Source organism: Saimiri boliviensis, chromosome 15 (genome assembly GCF_048565385.1).
Source record: "Saimiri boliviensis isolate mSaiBol1 chromosome 15, mSaiBol1.pri, whole genome shotgun sequence".
Classification (NCBI taxonomy): domain Eukaryota; kingdom Metazoa; phylum Chordata; class Mammalia; order Primates; family Cebidae; genus Saimiri; species Saimiri boliviensis.
In genome coordinates, this window is record NC_133463.1 from 76,292,464 (window position 1) to 76,305,594 (window position 13,131).

Here is a 13,131-nt window from a genome sequence, read left to right on the forward strand (position 1 = left end):
AGCTACCGCCAGGTTCAGTGGCTCACACCTGTAATCTCAACACTTTGAGAGGCTGAGGTGGGCAAATCATCTCAGTTCAGGAGTTCGAGACCAGCCTGGCCAACGTGGAAAAATCCTGTCTCTACTAAAAATACAAAATTAGCCTGGCGTGGTGGTACATGCCGGTCATCCCAGCTACTCGGGAGGCTGAGGCAGGAGAATTGCTTGAACCCAGGAGGCGGAGGTTGCAGTGAGCTGAGATTGCGCCATTGCACTCTAGCCTGGGTAACAAGCAAAAACAAGTCTCAGAAAACAACACAAACAACAAAAACAACTACCCTATGAGGCCAAGTCAGACCTACTTTTGGTTTTGTGATTGTTGCTTGTTTGTTGTTGAGGGTTTTTCTTTTTTTTTTTTTTTTTTTTTTTTTTTGAGACAGAGTCTCACTCTGTCGCCAGGCGCCAGCCTGGAGTGCAGGGGCACAATCTCAGCTCACTGCAACCTCCGCCTCCTGGGTTCAAGCAATTCTTCCGCCTCAGCCTCCCAAGTAGCTGGGACTACAGATGCACGCCACCACGCCCAGCTAAATTTTTATCTTTAGTAGAGATGGGGTTTCACCATGTTGGCCAGGATGGTCTCGATCTCTTGACCTCGTGATCCGCCCGCCTCAGCCTCCCAAAGTGCTCGGATTACAGACTTGAGCCACCACGCCCGGCCTGTTGACGGTTTTTCTTTTGGGCGGGGGGAGTGGGTGCCCTTGTGGAAAGCACTCATTTAGCTTCTATTAGAGTAATGTCAAAAGTGCCAGATTCCTCGGAAATCACCCTACAAAGCCCTTCCAGGAAGGACCCTCCGCTGCCAGCAGTCCTGAGGGCATCTAAGTGATCAGGCACCTTCAGGCATCCTTTGCCCAATAAAAATCTACTTGACCAGGGACACATGCCAGGTAAATTTCCTTCACATTCACTTCAAACTTATTGCATATTCATTTTAGTGTTAAAACTTTTGCCGAGCATGAGGGCTCGTGCCTGTAATCCCAGCACTTTGGGAAACCAAGGCGGACAGATCACAAGGTCAGGAGATCAAGACCATCCTGGCCAATATGGTGAAACCCTGTCCTTACTAAAAATACAAACATTAGATGGGCGTGGTAGTACCTACCTGTAATCTCAGCTATTCAGGAGGCTGAGGAAGGAGAATCCCTTGAACCAGGGAGTCAGAGGTTGCAGTGAGCCGAGATTGCGCCACTGCACTCCAGCTTGGTGACAAAGTGAGACTCTGTCTCAAAAAAACAAAAGACTTTTAATAAAAGGCGTGCCGGGCGCAGTGGCTCATGTCTATAATCCCAACACTTTGGGAGGCTGAGGCGGGAGGATCACAAGGTCAAGAGTTCAAGACCAGCCTGGCCAATATGGTGAAACCCCGTCTCTACTAAAAACACAAAAATTAGCCAGGAGTGGTGGTAGGTGTCTGTAATCCCAGCTCCTCAGGAGGCTGAGGCAGAGAATTGCTTGCACTCAGGAGGCAGAGGTTGCAGTGAGCCGAGACTGCGCCACTGCACTCCAGCCTGACGACAGAGCAAGACTCCATCTCAAAAATAAATAAATAAATCTAAAATGCTCCTATTCCTTCACACTTTTTTTCTGTGAGATCTTAAATACCTCTTCTTGCTATTAAAACAGCTGCTTATTATTCACCAGCCCAATATTTTAAAAATAAAAATAAGAAGCCAAGACCTGGAGTGGTGACTCGCACTTTCAGAAGCAGAGGCCGAAGGATCACTTTAACCCAGGAGTTCGAGACCAGCCTGGGCAACATGGCCAGACCGCCTCTCTACAAAACGTTAAAAAATTAATCGGGTGTGGTGGCGCACTGTAGCCCCAGCTACTGGGCTAGAGTTATCAGGCTGAGGTGGAAGGGTAGCTTTGAGCTCGGGAGATCGAGGTTGCAGTGAGCTATGATTATGCCACTGCACTCCAGCCTGACTGACAGAAGGAGACCCTGTCTCAAAAATAATAATAATAATTAATTAATAATAATAATAGGACAAACCAAATACCCATCACCTTTTACTGTGTCCCCCCTTTCCCCAGTAATCCCAGTGTCTTGCTTTCAAATTTGGTGGTTAAAAAAGATGATGAAGGCTGGGCGCTGTGGCTTATGCCTGGTAATTGCAGCACTTTGAGAGGCTGAAGCGGGCAAATCACGAGGTCAGGAGTTGGAGACCAGCCTGGCCAACATGGTGAAACCCCATCTCTACTAAAAATGCAAAAAATTAGCTGGATGTAGTGGTGGGTGCCTGTAATCCCAGCTACTGGAGAGGCTGAGGCAGAAGAATTGCTTGAACCCGGGAGGCGGAGGTTGCAGTGAGCTGAGAACGAGCCACGGCACTCCAGCCTGGGCAACACAGTGAGACTCTGCTTAAAAAAAATAAAAATAAAAATAAAAAAATAAAATAAAAAAAAGATGAGTTTCTAAGATGTGAGGGCTAAAGCGGCTAAAGCTTGTTTGGGTTTGCTGAAAATTTTGTTTTCGTGTATGTACTTGTGAATTATTTCAGGTTTGCCATACTCGGTTCTCCATTAAGTAGTGATGCGTTAATTTTCACCATCTCTTATGTGGTTGAATAGTCAGCTCTGAACCACTTTTTCCTCCAGTAACTCCTCTTTCTTCGGCCCTTCTGCAGCCAACCTGAAAGAATAACAAGGAGGTGGCTGGAAACTTACTTTAAGGAACCGCCTGTCCTTCCCCCGCTGGAAACCTTGCACCTCGGACGCCCCTGCCCCCACCTGACCTCCGCCCTCGTTGACATCCCGGCGCGGTGATCTTTCCCGCCAGTAGAGGGCACACTTACTTTACTTTCGCAAACCCGAACGCGGGTGCAGCCCGGAGAGGGAGCGGGGGGCGGGGGGGAAGACGCTTTGCAGCAAAATCCAGCCTAGCGATTGGTTGTTCCCCAAGTTTGCGGCAAAGGCCTAGAGGCGGGAGTAATTTGCAATCCTTAAAGCTGAATTGTGCTGTGCGTCTGATTCGGGGGAAGTTACTATATTCACTTAACAATCGAACGCCGAGCTGCAAACTCAGTGGGTAATAACCCATCTTCAACAGTGTTCAGGCTGTACGCTCACCCCTTCTCCCCGAATAGTTTTCTATTTTGGAGGCGGTGGAGTGAGAGAAAAGTTTACCAAGGATGAGAAGAATGTCTTTTGTTTTTCGTGCCGTGGAATAGCACAAAATAAAAAAAATCCCGAGGGAATATGCGTTATGTGTTAAATATAGATCATTTCAGGGAGCGAACAAATCATGTGCCGGGTTGGGTAACTAGCTAAGTCGAAGTGTGAATGAAATGTGAATACATGTTTTCGGGTTACATATAATACACTTTCACTAGTATTCAGAAAAAAAAAAAAAAATTGGAGTCAGTGAACTAGGAAATTAATGCCTGAAAGGCAGCCAAATTTTAATTAGCTCAAGACCCCGCCTCCCTCAAAAAGGCACGGAAGTAATACTACTCTCCCCTTCTTGGATCAGAATCGAAGCATTTTTTTGTGCATGACCTGGCTTATAATAATAAAAGGGGAAAGAGAACCTGGAAAAGAATTTAACGTCCGGTTTGTGCGGGGAGGAAAGAGTTAACGGTTTTTTTTTTTTTTTTTTCACAGGGGTCTCTGCTTACTCCCCGGTCTCATTCCACAAGCTCTCCACTTCCCCCTTTTAGGAAGCCCGGTCCCGCGGTTCGGGTCCCCCCTGCGCCCCTCGCCCCATATTCTCCCGTCTAGCGCCTTTGATTTCTCCCAAACCTTGGAGCCCGAGACTGGTGCAAACCGGCGCCACAGGGCGCAAAGAGGATTTGTCTCTTCTAAAACCTGGCTGCGAAATTGGGAACTCCGTGTGAGGGGCGCGGGGGTGGGATGCTGGGGTACTGACTGGCAGAGAGCAGGCAATGTCCCTCCCGCCCTAATCCAGCTCGGAAACAGGCAGAAACATCTCAGGCTTTAGCGCGTCCAGGAGGAACAGACGCCTCCCGCACGGGGCCCCACGGAGGCCTGCGCGGGCGGGGCGGGAGGGGCGGTCTCTGCTGCTTTGGCAGCAAATTGGGGGACTCAGTCTGGGTGGAAGGTACCCAATCCAGATAGCTGTGCATACATAATACATAATGCATGACACCCCCCAACAAATGCAATGGGAGTTTATTCATAACGCGCTCTCCAAGTATACGTGGCAATGCGTTGCTGAGTTATTTTAATCATTCTCGGCATCATGTTCCTCCTTCTGCCTCTATCATCTCACTATTTACACGAACACCCCACGCTCTGAACGCGCGCCCATTAATGCCCTTGTTTCCTCCACTCTCCCTGGGACTCCTGATCCAAGCGCGGCCCTCGCCCCGGCCTTAGGGAGGCGCCTTGCCGCCTGGGACGCGCGTGGCGTGGCGGTGGGCGCGCAGTGTATTCGCTGTGTGGAGGGCAGCTGTTCCGCCTGCAATTATTTAAACTCACAGGACAAGGATGCCGTCTGTCAAACGGCGCTGCTACGGAGGAGCAGCAGAGAAAGAGAGGGTTTGAGCCGGAGCAAAAGAAAATGGTAGGCGAGCGCAGTTAATTCATGCGACTCTCTTACTCTGTTTACATCCGAGAGCTAGAGTGCTCGGCTGCCGGGCTGAATCTCCTCCCCACCCCCCTCCCCACCACCCTCCCCAGAAGCGCCCCTCCCGGGTTCCCAAAGCAGAGGGCGTGGGGGAAAAGAAAAAAGATACTCTCTCGCGAATCCCCGCCCACCAACCAGCCCTTTATAGTGCGAGGGTCTGCGCGGCTGAGGACCCCCCGAGCTGTGCTGCTCGCGGCCGCCGCCACCGCCGGGCCCCAGCAGTCCCGGGCTCCCCTCCTGCCTCGAGAAGGGCAGGGCTTCTCAGAGGCTTGGCGGGAAAAGGAACGGAGGGAGGGGACGCGCTGAGTATAAAAGCCGGTTTTCGGGGCTTTATCTAACTCGCTGTAGTAATTTCAGCGAGAGGCAGAGGGAGCGAGCGGGCGGGCAGGCGAGGGTGGAAGAGCCGAGCGAGCCGAGCTGCGCTCCGGGCGTCCTGGGAAGGGGGATCCGAAGCGAAAAGGGGGCTTCGCCTCCGGTCCAACCCTCCCGCTGACCCCCCCTCCCCCGCCCGCAGCCAGCGGTCCGCAGCCCTCTCCGCATCCACGAAACTTTGCCCTTAGCAGCGGGCGGGCACTTTGCACTGGAACTTACAACACCCGAGCAAGGACGCGACTCTCCCGACGAGGGGAGGCTATTCTGCCCATTCGGGGACACCTCCTCGCCGCTGCCGGGACCCGCTCCTCGGAAAGGTCTCCTTGCCGCAGTTTGGACGCTGGATTTTTTTCGGGCAGTGGAAAACGAGGTAGGCACCGGAGTCCATTTGTCTTCTATTTTTTTTTTTTTTTAATCGCTTTAATGCTGAGATGAGTCGAATGCCGAAATAGGTTGTCTTTTCTCGCATTCCTGCGCTATTGACACTTTTCTCAGAGTAGTTGTGGTAGGTTGGGGTGGGGTGGGGTGTGATCCAGAACTGGATCGGGGTAAAGTGAGTTGTCAAGATGGGAGAGGAGACGACAGGGGGAAAACGGGAATGTGTTCTTAAGAGTAGCCTTTGGAGATTTCTGCCTTAGGAATATATTAACACTGACTCCCGGCCGGTCGGACACTCCTGCTTTATTGTGTTAATTGCTATTTGGGTTTTGGGGGGGCTGGGGAGTTGCTTTGGGGTGGGCAGTAAACCCCTTGCATCCTGAGCTCCTTGGAGTAGGGACCACATATCGCCTGTGAGAGCCGGAGAGCTCTGCGGCCGCTGACTTTTCCCAGTCTCCGGGAGGGCATTTAAATTTCGACTCACCGCATTTCTGACAGCCGCACACAGACACTGCGGCGCGTCCCGCCCGCCCGCCCGTCCCCGCGGCTATTCCAACTCGCCCTGATCCTTTCAAGAAGTTGGCATTTTGGCTTTTTAAAAAGCAATCATACAATTTAAAACCTGGATCTCCAGAGGTGTTAGGACGTGGTGTTGGTGAGGCGCAGGCAGGGGGAAACGGAGGCGGGGATGTGTCCGATTCTCCTGGAATCCTTGACTTGGAAAAACCGGGGCGAATCTCCGCACCCAGCCCTGACTCCCCTGCCGCGGCCGCCCTCGGGTGTCCTCGAGCCCCTGAGATGCGGAGGGACGGCGAGGAGCGGGGGGTCGGGGCTGTTCCAGAACAGCTGCTACCCTTGGCGGGTGGCTCGGGGCGAGGTATCGCAGCGGGGTTTCTGGCGCAGTTGCGTCGCTGTATTGAGTGCGCAGGGAGGTGCCCCTGTTATTATTTGACAGCCCCCTTGTATTTATGGAGGGGTGTTAAAGCCCGCGGCTGAGCTCACCCTTCCAGCCGGCGAGAGGGCAGAAGAAACGCCGGCAAACGAAGAAGGGGGACGCATTGGGGGTGGGGACGGGAGCGGTGGAGAGGGGAGGTTGGGAGGGCCTGCGGCGCCGGCGGGGTAGGAGCTCAGCGAGTGCGCGAGTGGGAACAGCCGCGGCGGAGGGGCCCGGGCGCGGGAGCGGGGTGCGCGCCGCCGCTAGCGCCAGGCGCCTCTCGCCTTCTCCTTCAGGTGGCGCAAAACTTTGCGCCTTGGGTTTTGGCAAACTCTCACCGCCGCCTCCCGCGGCCTCTTAAGGGGAGACCAAGGCGGATTTCGAATCCTCCGCCGCTGCGGGGCCGCCTCCTGGGCTTCGCGCAACGGGCTCCCGGGGGCTGGGACTTGGTAGTCACCAAGCTGCTGGTTCACAAAGTGCATGTCTGAGATAGTAGGGAGCTGCCCAAAGAGAGTGAAAGGGTGTCCTCTCCCCCCCCTCCTTTTTTTGCCCCACCGAGACCACCCAGTCGCTTTAGGGGATATAGCACGGGAAGGGGAGTGCTCCGGGACTGTGGTGCGCCCTGCGCGCTGCGCCAGGTTTCTGCACCAAGACCCCTTTCACTCAAGACTGCCTCCCGCTTTGTGTGCCCCCTCCAGCAGGCTCTCGCGACGATGCCCCTCAACGTCAGCTTCAGCAACAGGAACTATGACCTCGACTACGACTCGGTGCAGCCGTATTTCTACTGCGACGAAGAAGAGAACTTCTACCAGCAGCAGCAGCAGAGCGAGCTGCAGCCGCCAGCGCCCAGCGAGGATATCTGGAAGAAATTCGAGCTGCTGCCCACCCCGCCACTGTCCCCGAGCCGCCGCTCCGGGCTCTGCTCGACCTCCTGCGTTTCGGTCACGCCCTTCTCTCCTCGGGGAGACAACGACGGCGGTGGCGGGAGCTTCTCCACAGCCGACCAGCTGGAGATGGTGACGGAGCTGCTGGGAGGAGACATGGTGAACCAGAGCTTCATCTGCGACCCGGACGACGAGACCTTCATCAAAAACATCATCATCCAGGACTGTATGTGGAGCGGCTTCTCGGCCGCCGCCAAGCTCGTCTCAGAGAAGCTGGCCTCCTACCAGGCTGCGCGCAAAGACAGCGGCAGCCCGAACCCCGCCCGCGGGCACAGCGTCTGCTCCACCTCCAGCTTGTACCTGCAGGATCTGAGCGCCGCCGCCTCGGAGTGCATCGACCCCTCGGTGGTCTTCCCGTACCCGCTCAATGACAGCAGCTCGCCCAAGCCCTGCGCCTCGCCAGACACCAGCGCCTTCTCCCCGTCCTCAGACTCTCTGCTCTCCTCGACCGAGTCCTCCCCGCGGGCCAGCCCCGAGCCCCTGGTGCTGCATGAGGAGACACCGCCCACCACCAGCAGCGACTCTGGTAAGCGGAGCCCGTCCAGGCCTGTCCAAAGGGGGGCGGCTGGATCTCTCTCCCATTTTCACTGGCATTTTATTCAACGGGCCACTTCAGTCGACTCTACCTTTCTCTTAGTAGGAAGGAGAGAGAGCAGATCTGGACAGATTTGGGAACTCAGCAGCTCTGAAACCCTGGGCTTTAGCGTTTCCTCCCATCCCTTCCCCTTAGACCGCCCTTGTTGCCAGCCCCCTTCCCCCTTTCTCTCCCACCTCTCAGGGATTTCATTTAGGTTTTTAAACCTGGCTTATGATCACAGCTCAATCCACTTCTTACCTCCTGTAAGCATTTTCATTGCCCCGGGGTGGGTGGATGGGGGGGAATGGGGATAAGAGAGGATTGATCTCTGAGAGATGAATGAATTGCTTCTCTCTTAACTTCAGAGAAGTGGTTGGGATTTAATGAACTATCTACAAAAATGGGGGCTGTGGTTAGCGGCCAAGCAGGGCCTCCCTGATGCAGGAGCCAGTCAGCTGCCTCAAGAGTGAGGCTGAGGAGCTGGGATCTTCCCAGCCTCTTTTGAACACTGAAAAGCAAATCCTTGAGTTGCAAGGACTTTTTTTTTTTTTTTTTTTTCTTACCCCATCCTCTTGGACTTTTGGCAAAACTGCAATTGTTTTTTCTTTTTCACTTCCAGTAAAATAGGGAGTTGCTAAAGTCATACCAAGCAATTTGCAGCTCTCATTTGCAACACCTGAAGGGTTCTTGGTAAAGTCCCTTAAAAATAGGAGGTGCAGCCGGGCGCGGTGGCTCAAGCCTGTAATCCCAGCACTTTGGGAGGCCGAGGCGGGTGGATCACGAGGTCAAGAGATCGAGACCATCCTGGTCAACATGGTGAAACCCCGTCTCTACTAAAGATACAAAAAAATTAGCTGGGCATGGTGGCACGTGCCTGTAATCCCAGCTACTCAGGAGGCTGAGGCAGGAGAATTGCTTGAACCCAGGAGGCGGAGGTTGCGGTGAGCCGAGATCGCGCCATTGCACTCCAGCCTGGGTAACAAGAGCGAAACTCCGTCTCAAAAAAAAAAAAAAAAAAATAGGAGGTGCTTGGGAATGAGCTTTGCTTTGGGTGTGTCCAAAGCCTCATTAAGTCTTAGGTAAGAACTGGCATCAATGTGGTATCCTGGGAAATGGTAGTTTTCTTGTTTGTGCCATCACCCAGCTGTCCTGCCTTCATGGTGAGAGGAGGTAGGGTGACTGGCTCGATTGGTTCTTTGGGGAGATCATTTTGTCCAAAGACCTTTCTAACATTAATGCTTTATATTTCTACAGCATCACATCTGGTAATTGATCATTTTAATGAATCATCGCTAACCGAGTGATTTCTATTTCCTTTCTTAAAGAGGAGGAACAAGAGGATGAAGAAATCGACGTCGTTTCTGTGGAAAAGAGGCAGCCCCCTGGCAAAAGGTCAGAGTCAGGATCACCCTCTTCTGGAGGCCACAGCAAACCTCCTCACAGCCCACTGGTCCTCAAGAGGTGCCACGTCTCCACACATCAGCACAATTACGCAGCCCCTCCCTCCACGCGGAAGGACTACCCAGCTGCCAAGAGGGTCAAGTTGGACAGTGTCAGAGTCCTGAGGCAGATCAGCAACAACCGAAAATGCACCAGCCCCAGGTCCTCAGACACCGAGGAAAATGACAAGAGGCGAACGCACAACGTCCTGGAGCGCCAGAGAAGGAACGAGCTCAAACGGAGCTTCTTTGCCCTCCGTGACCAGATCCCAGAGCTGGAAAACAATGAAAAGGCCCCCAAGGTAGTTATTCTTAAGAAAGCCACAGCATACATCCTGTCCATCCAAGCCGAGGAGCAAAAGCTCATTTCTGAAAAGGACTTGTTGCGGAAGCGACGGGATCAGTTGAAACACAAACTTGAACAGCTGCGGAACTCTTGTGCATAAGGAAAAGTAAGGAAAAAGATTCCGTCCCACAGAACCGTCAACATCCGTTACCTATGAACTTGTTTGCAACGCATGGTCAAATGCAACCTCACAACCTTGGCTGAGTCTTGACTGAAAGGTTTAGCCATAATGTAAACTGCCTCAAATTGGACTTTGGGCATAAAAGAACTTTTTTATGCTTACCATCTTTTTTTTTTTTTTTTCTTTAACAGATTTGTATTTAAGAATTGTTTTTAAAAAAGTTTAAGATTTACACAACTTTTCTCTGTAAATATTGCCATTAAATGTAAATAACTTTAATAAAACGTTTATAGCAGTTACACAGAACTCCAATCCTAGTGTATAGTACCTAGCATTATAGGTACTATGATCCTGAATTTTTTTTATTTAAGTACATTTTGCTTTTTAAAGTTGATTTTTTTTCTATTGTTTTTAGAAAAAAATAAAATAACTGGCAAATATATCATTGAGCCAAATCTTAAGTTGTGAACGTTTTGTTTTTCCCCCCTCCTCCCCACGCCACCACCACCCGTTTGTTTTCGTCAGTTGCCCCTTATAAAAAAGCGGTTTTGAGAAAGGCGGGAGTTTTCCTCTGTTGAAATGAGTCTGGGGGCCTTAAGGTCTTCAAGTTCTCAGGGGTTCCTGGAGATGATGGGTAAGAGCCAGGGTTGACAGTTAAAAGAAGAAATGGCGAAGGCTGGTGAGAAGGCTAGAGGTACTCAAAGGAGATACAAGAGGTCAAAGGTAACAGTTGAGTACACAAAGAAATATAAGGACTGGGGGTTGGGAGGGAGGTGGAGACCCCTGTTACTTTAGTTAACCAGTGCCAGCCCCCAGCTCAATCCAAACCCAGGAATTCTGCCCAGTGAGACAGTTGATGGGGAAAGGGCAGGAACCAGCCTCTGCTGCCTTCACAACCAGGCACCGGCCCATCCATGGGTTATCTCTTAAGCCCCAGAGGAACTCTGGGAGGGATGCAACTATTCACCCTATTTTACAAACAAGGAAATAGAAGAGCTGAAAGCAGTTATGTCCCTTCTCTACAGCTACGCAGATCACAAAAAGCAGCATCCAGGTCCCATTCTGTTCAGAACACTTAACCCTTCACTATCATGCCTTGGTTCATCTGGGTCATTAGTGCTGAGATGGAGAAGGTTTGGGGCCTGATGGGTGGCCGGACTCAAGTCATAACAATGCTAAGCTCTATTTGTGTGCCAAGCACTCCCAAGCATTTTATTCCTAACTCTGTATCAACACCATGAAGGAGATACTGTTGATTTCCTCCCGTATTAGAAATAGGGAAGCTGAGGCACAGAAAGACTCATCCACATGCCGGAGATTCACTGATAGGAAAGAGTGGAAGTGAGACTGAAACTCAGGCTGTTTACTCCTACCCTGTCCAAGCCACCCCTCAAACGATGGTAGGAATCTGATGGCGGCTTTGAGAACACAGTTACATTCCAGTGGGTTATGTATTTTAAGTCTCAACATCTAAGCTTGATCAGGCATCAGTTTCCCCCTTTTTTTGTTGTTTTTTATTTTGTTGTTCCTTGCTGAATTTTTCCTTTCACATTGAGAAGGTCACCACCTGGACTTCTACCTTATTCATTTGTTGAATCAGATTCACGATGGCTCCTAGGAAGAAGCCAGTTCAGGCCATAAAACACATGTATTCTTTGCCATGGGAGCCATCATTTTACAAAGTACAGACTCTCCTTGCTTCCATTTTCTTTCACATACTCATGACACATGCTCATCCTGTGTCCTTGAAAAGGTGTTTTTGAACATGCGTATTAACTATAAGCCTCTGAAAACCTATGGCCCAAACCAGAAATGCTGCTGATTCTATAGGTAAATGAACGTTACTATTGCTGTTCTAATGACCTCATTGTCTCCGTCTCGGAGTAGTAGGCCTTCAGCTCCCTGCTCTTAGGGATTTCAATCTACCACCACCCATAAATCAATAAATAATTACTGTCTTGGGCTCTGACTCCTAGAATAATCTATTTAAGACCTTAATGTCTTTTTCTTGATCTTCCTTTTGAGTCCTAAGTACCGCCCTTACAGCTTCAAATTGGCACGCCTATAGGTGAAATTCAAAGGGAGATGCACTCCACAGAAGTTGAGTAGTTCAAAGTGTTACAAAAGCGAGGCGCTCTTAAACAGGTCGGTCTTTGCCCCTTTGCGGCCCAGGGCTGGAATGCAGCTCTGGGGTGACTCACTTGGGAACTGGGAAGGTGTTAGTCTGAATCACTAAGCCCAGGCAAGCCCTCAGAATAGGAGAGAGTGTTCCTAGCAAGGAAAACAACTCTCTGTTCCAAATGCTCAGGAAAGAACTTTAGGGATGTGGAGCTTGGCTATGGGAATAGAAAGGAACCATTCCAAGTACCTATTAGGCCACCTCTTACCTTTACTGAGCCAGAGAATGGCTCTGAAAACAGGACAGATGCCAACTTCCTTTCCAAGAGTCAGGCTGAGCTTGACCACAATACAAATTGGCCCTCAAAGCCAATCCAGGGAGTCCCAGGGGTCTCTACCATTGTGCAATCTGTTTTGTAGATAATAATCAAGAATCGGAGGTGAAGGGGAGGAGTCTGCAATTTGGTCAGGAATATATAAGAAGGAATACGCTAATTCTGACAATGCCCTTTACCCATGACACTATCCAGGAATTAATGACTCTCCCTGGGGATTCCTGGAATGATTTTTGTTTAGGGATGGAATGCATAAAGAGGAAGGAAGTGTTATTTTATGCTGCCATTTGGAAGCAACAAAAGAGATCAACAGTATAAAAACAATCCATCAAATTTGAAAATGAACAAAGTTTTCACACTCCCAGCCTAATACTTAGCTCACAGCTTGGATGCATAAGTAAAGAGTTCTCTGCTGGTCTCGAAGACAAATTCTCACACAAAGCTTGGGAAAGAAGACAAAAATTGTTGCATTAGGGGGTTTTCTGTGGTTTGTTTGCAATAACTATAATTGGCTCAGTCAATAATTATGTTTTAGTGTACACGCTAGGGGCCCCTGTACTTTTTTTTCCCAACAATAAATAATCCTCGTCTAGAAAATGCTGAAAGATGTTCTCCACCCTTGTCTTTAAATGTCCTGCTAGATTACTTTACAAAGGCTCCTCCCTCAAGGTGATAGAACATTCTAGGCCTATATTAAAAGAGAAGAAGGGTGGCCCAGCGTGACGGCTCACGCCTCTAATCCCAGCACTTTGGGGAAGTCAAGAGATCAAGACCATCCTGGCTAACATGGTGAAACCCAGTCTCTACTAAAAAAATACAAAAAAAAAATTAGCCAGGCGTGGTGGCACACACCTGCAGTCCCAGCTACTCAGGAGGCTGAGGCAGGATAATCGCTTGAACCCGGGAAGCACAGAGGCTGCAGTGAGCCAAGATTGCACCA

General features: G+C 50.7%; 1 protein-coding gene across 3 annotated transcripts; it reads left to right on the forward strand.

The window, feature by feature from the left end:
- Positions 1-5,283: 5,283 nt before the first annotated feature.
- MYC (MYC proto-oncogene, bHLH transcription factor) lies at positions 5,284-10,193 on the forward strand. Of its 3 annotated transcripts, none has more exons than XM_039464644.2 (3): positions 5,284-5,369; positions 7,013-7,781; positions 9,158-10,193. In XM_039464644.2, exons 2-3 carry the CDS (start codon positions 7,025-7,027, stop codon positions 9,715-9,717), a joined length of 1,317 nt encoding a protein of 438 aa, XP_039320578.1. In that variant the 5' UTR covers positions 5,284-5,369; positions 7,013-7,024; the 3' UTR covers positions 9,718-10,193. The 3 variants fall into 3 exon arrangements, with proteins under 3 accessions (XP_039320578.1, XP_010342544.2, XP_074243216.1); XM_010344242.3 differs by having other exon boundaries at positions 5,285-5,369; positions 7,010-7,781; XM_074387115.1 differs by lacking the exon at positions 5,284-5,369 and adding an exon at positions 5,644-5,664.
- The last annotated feature ends 2,938 nt before the right edge of the window (positions 10,194-13,131 follow it).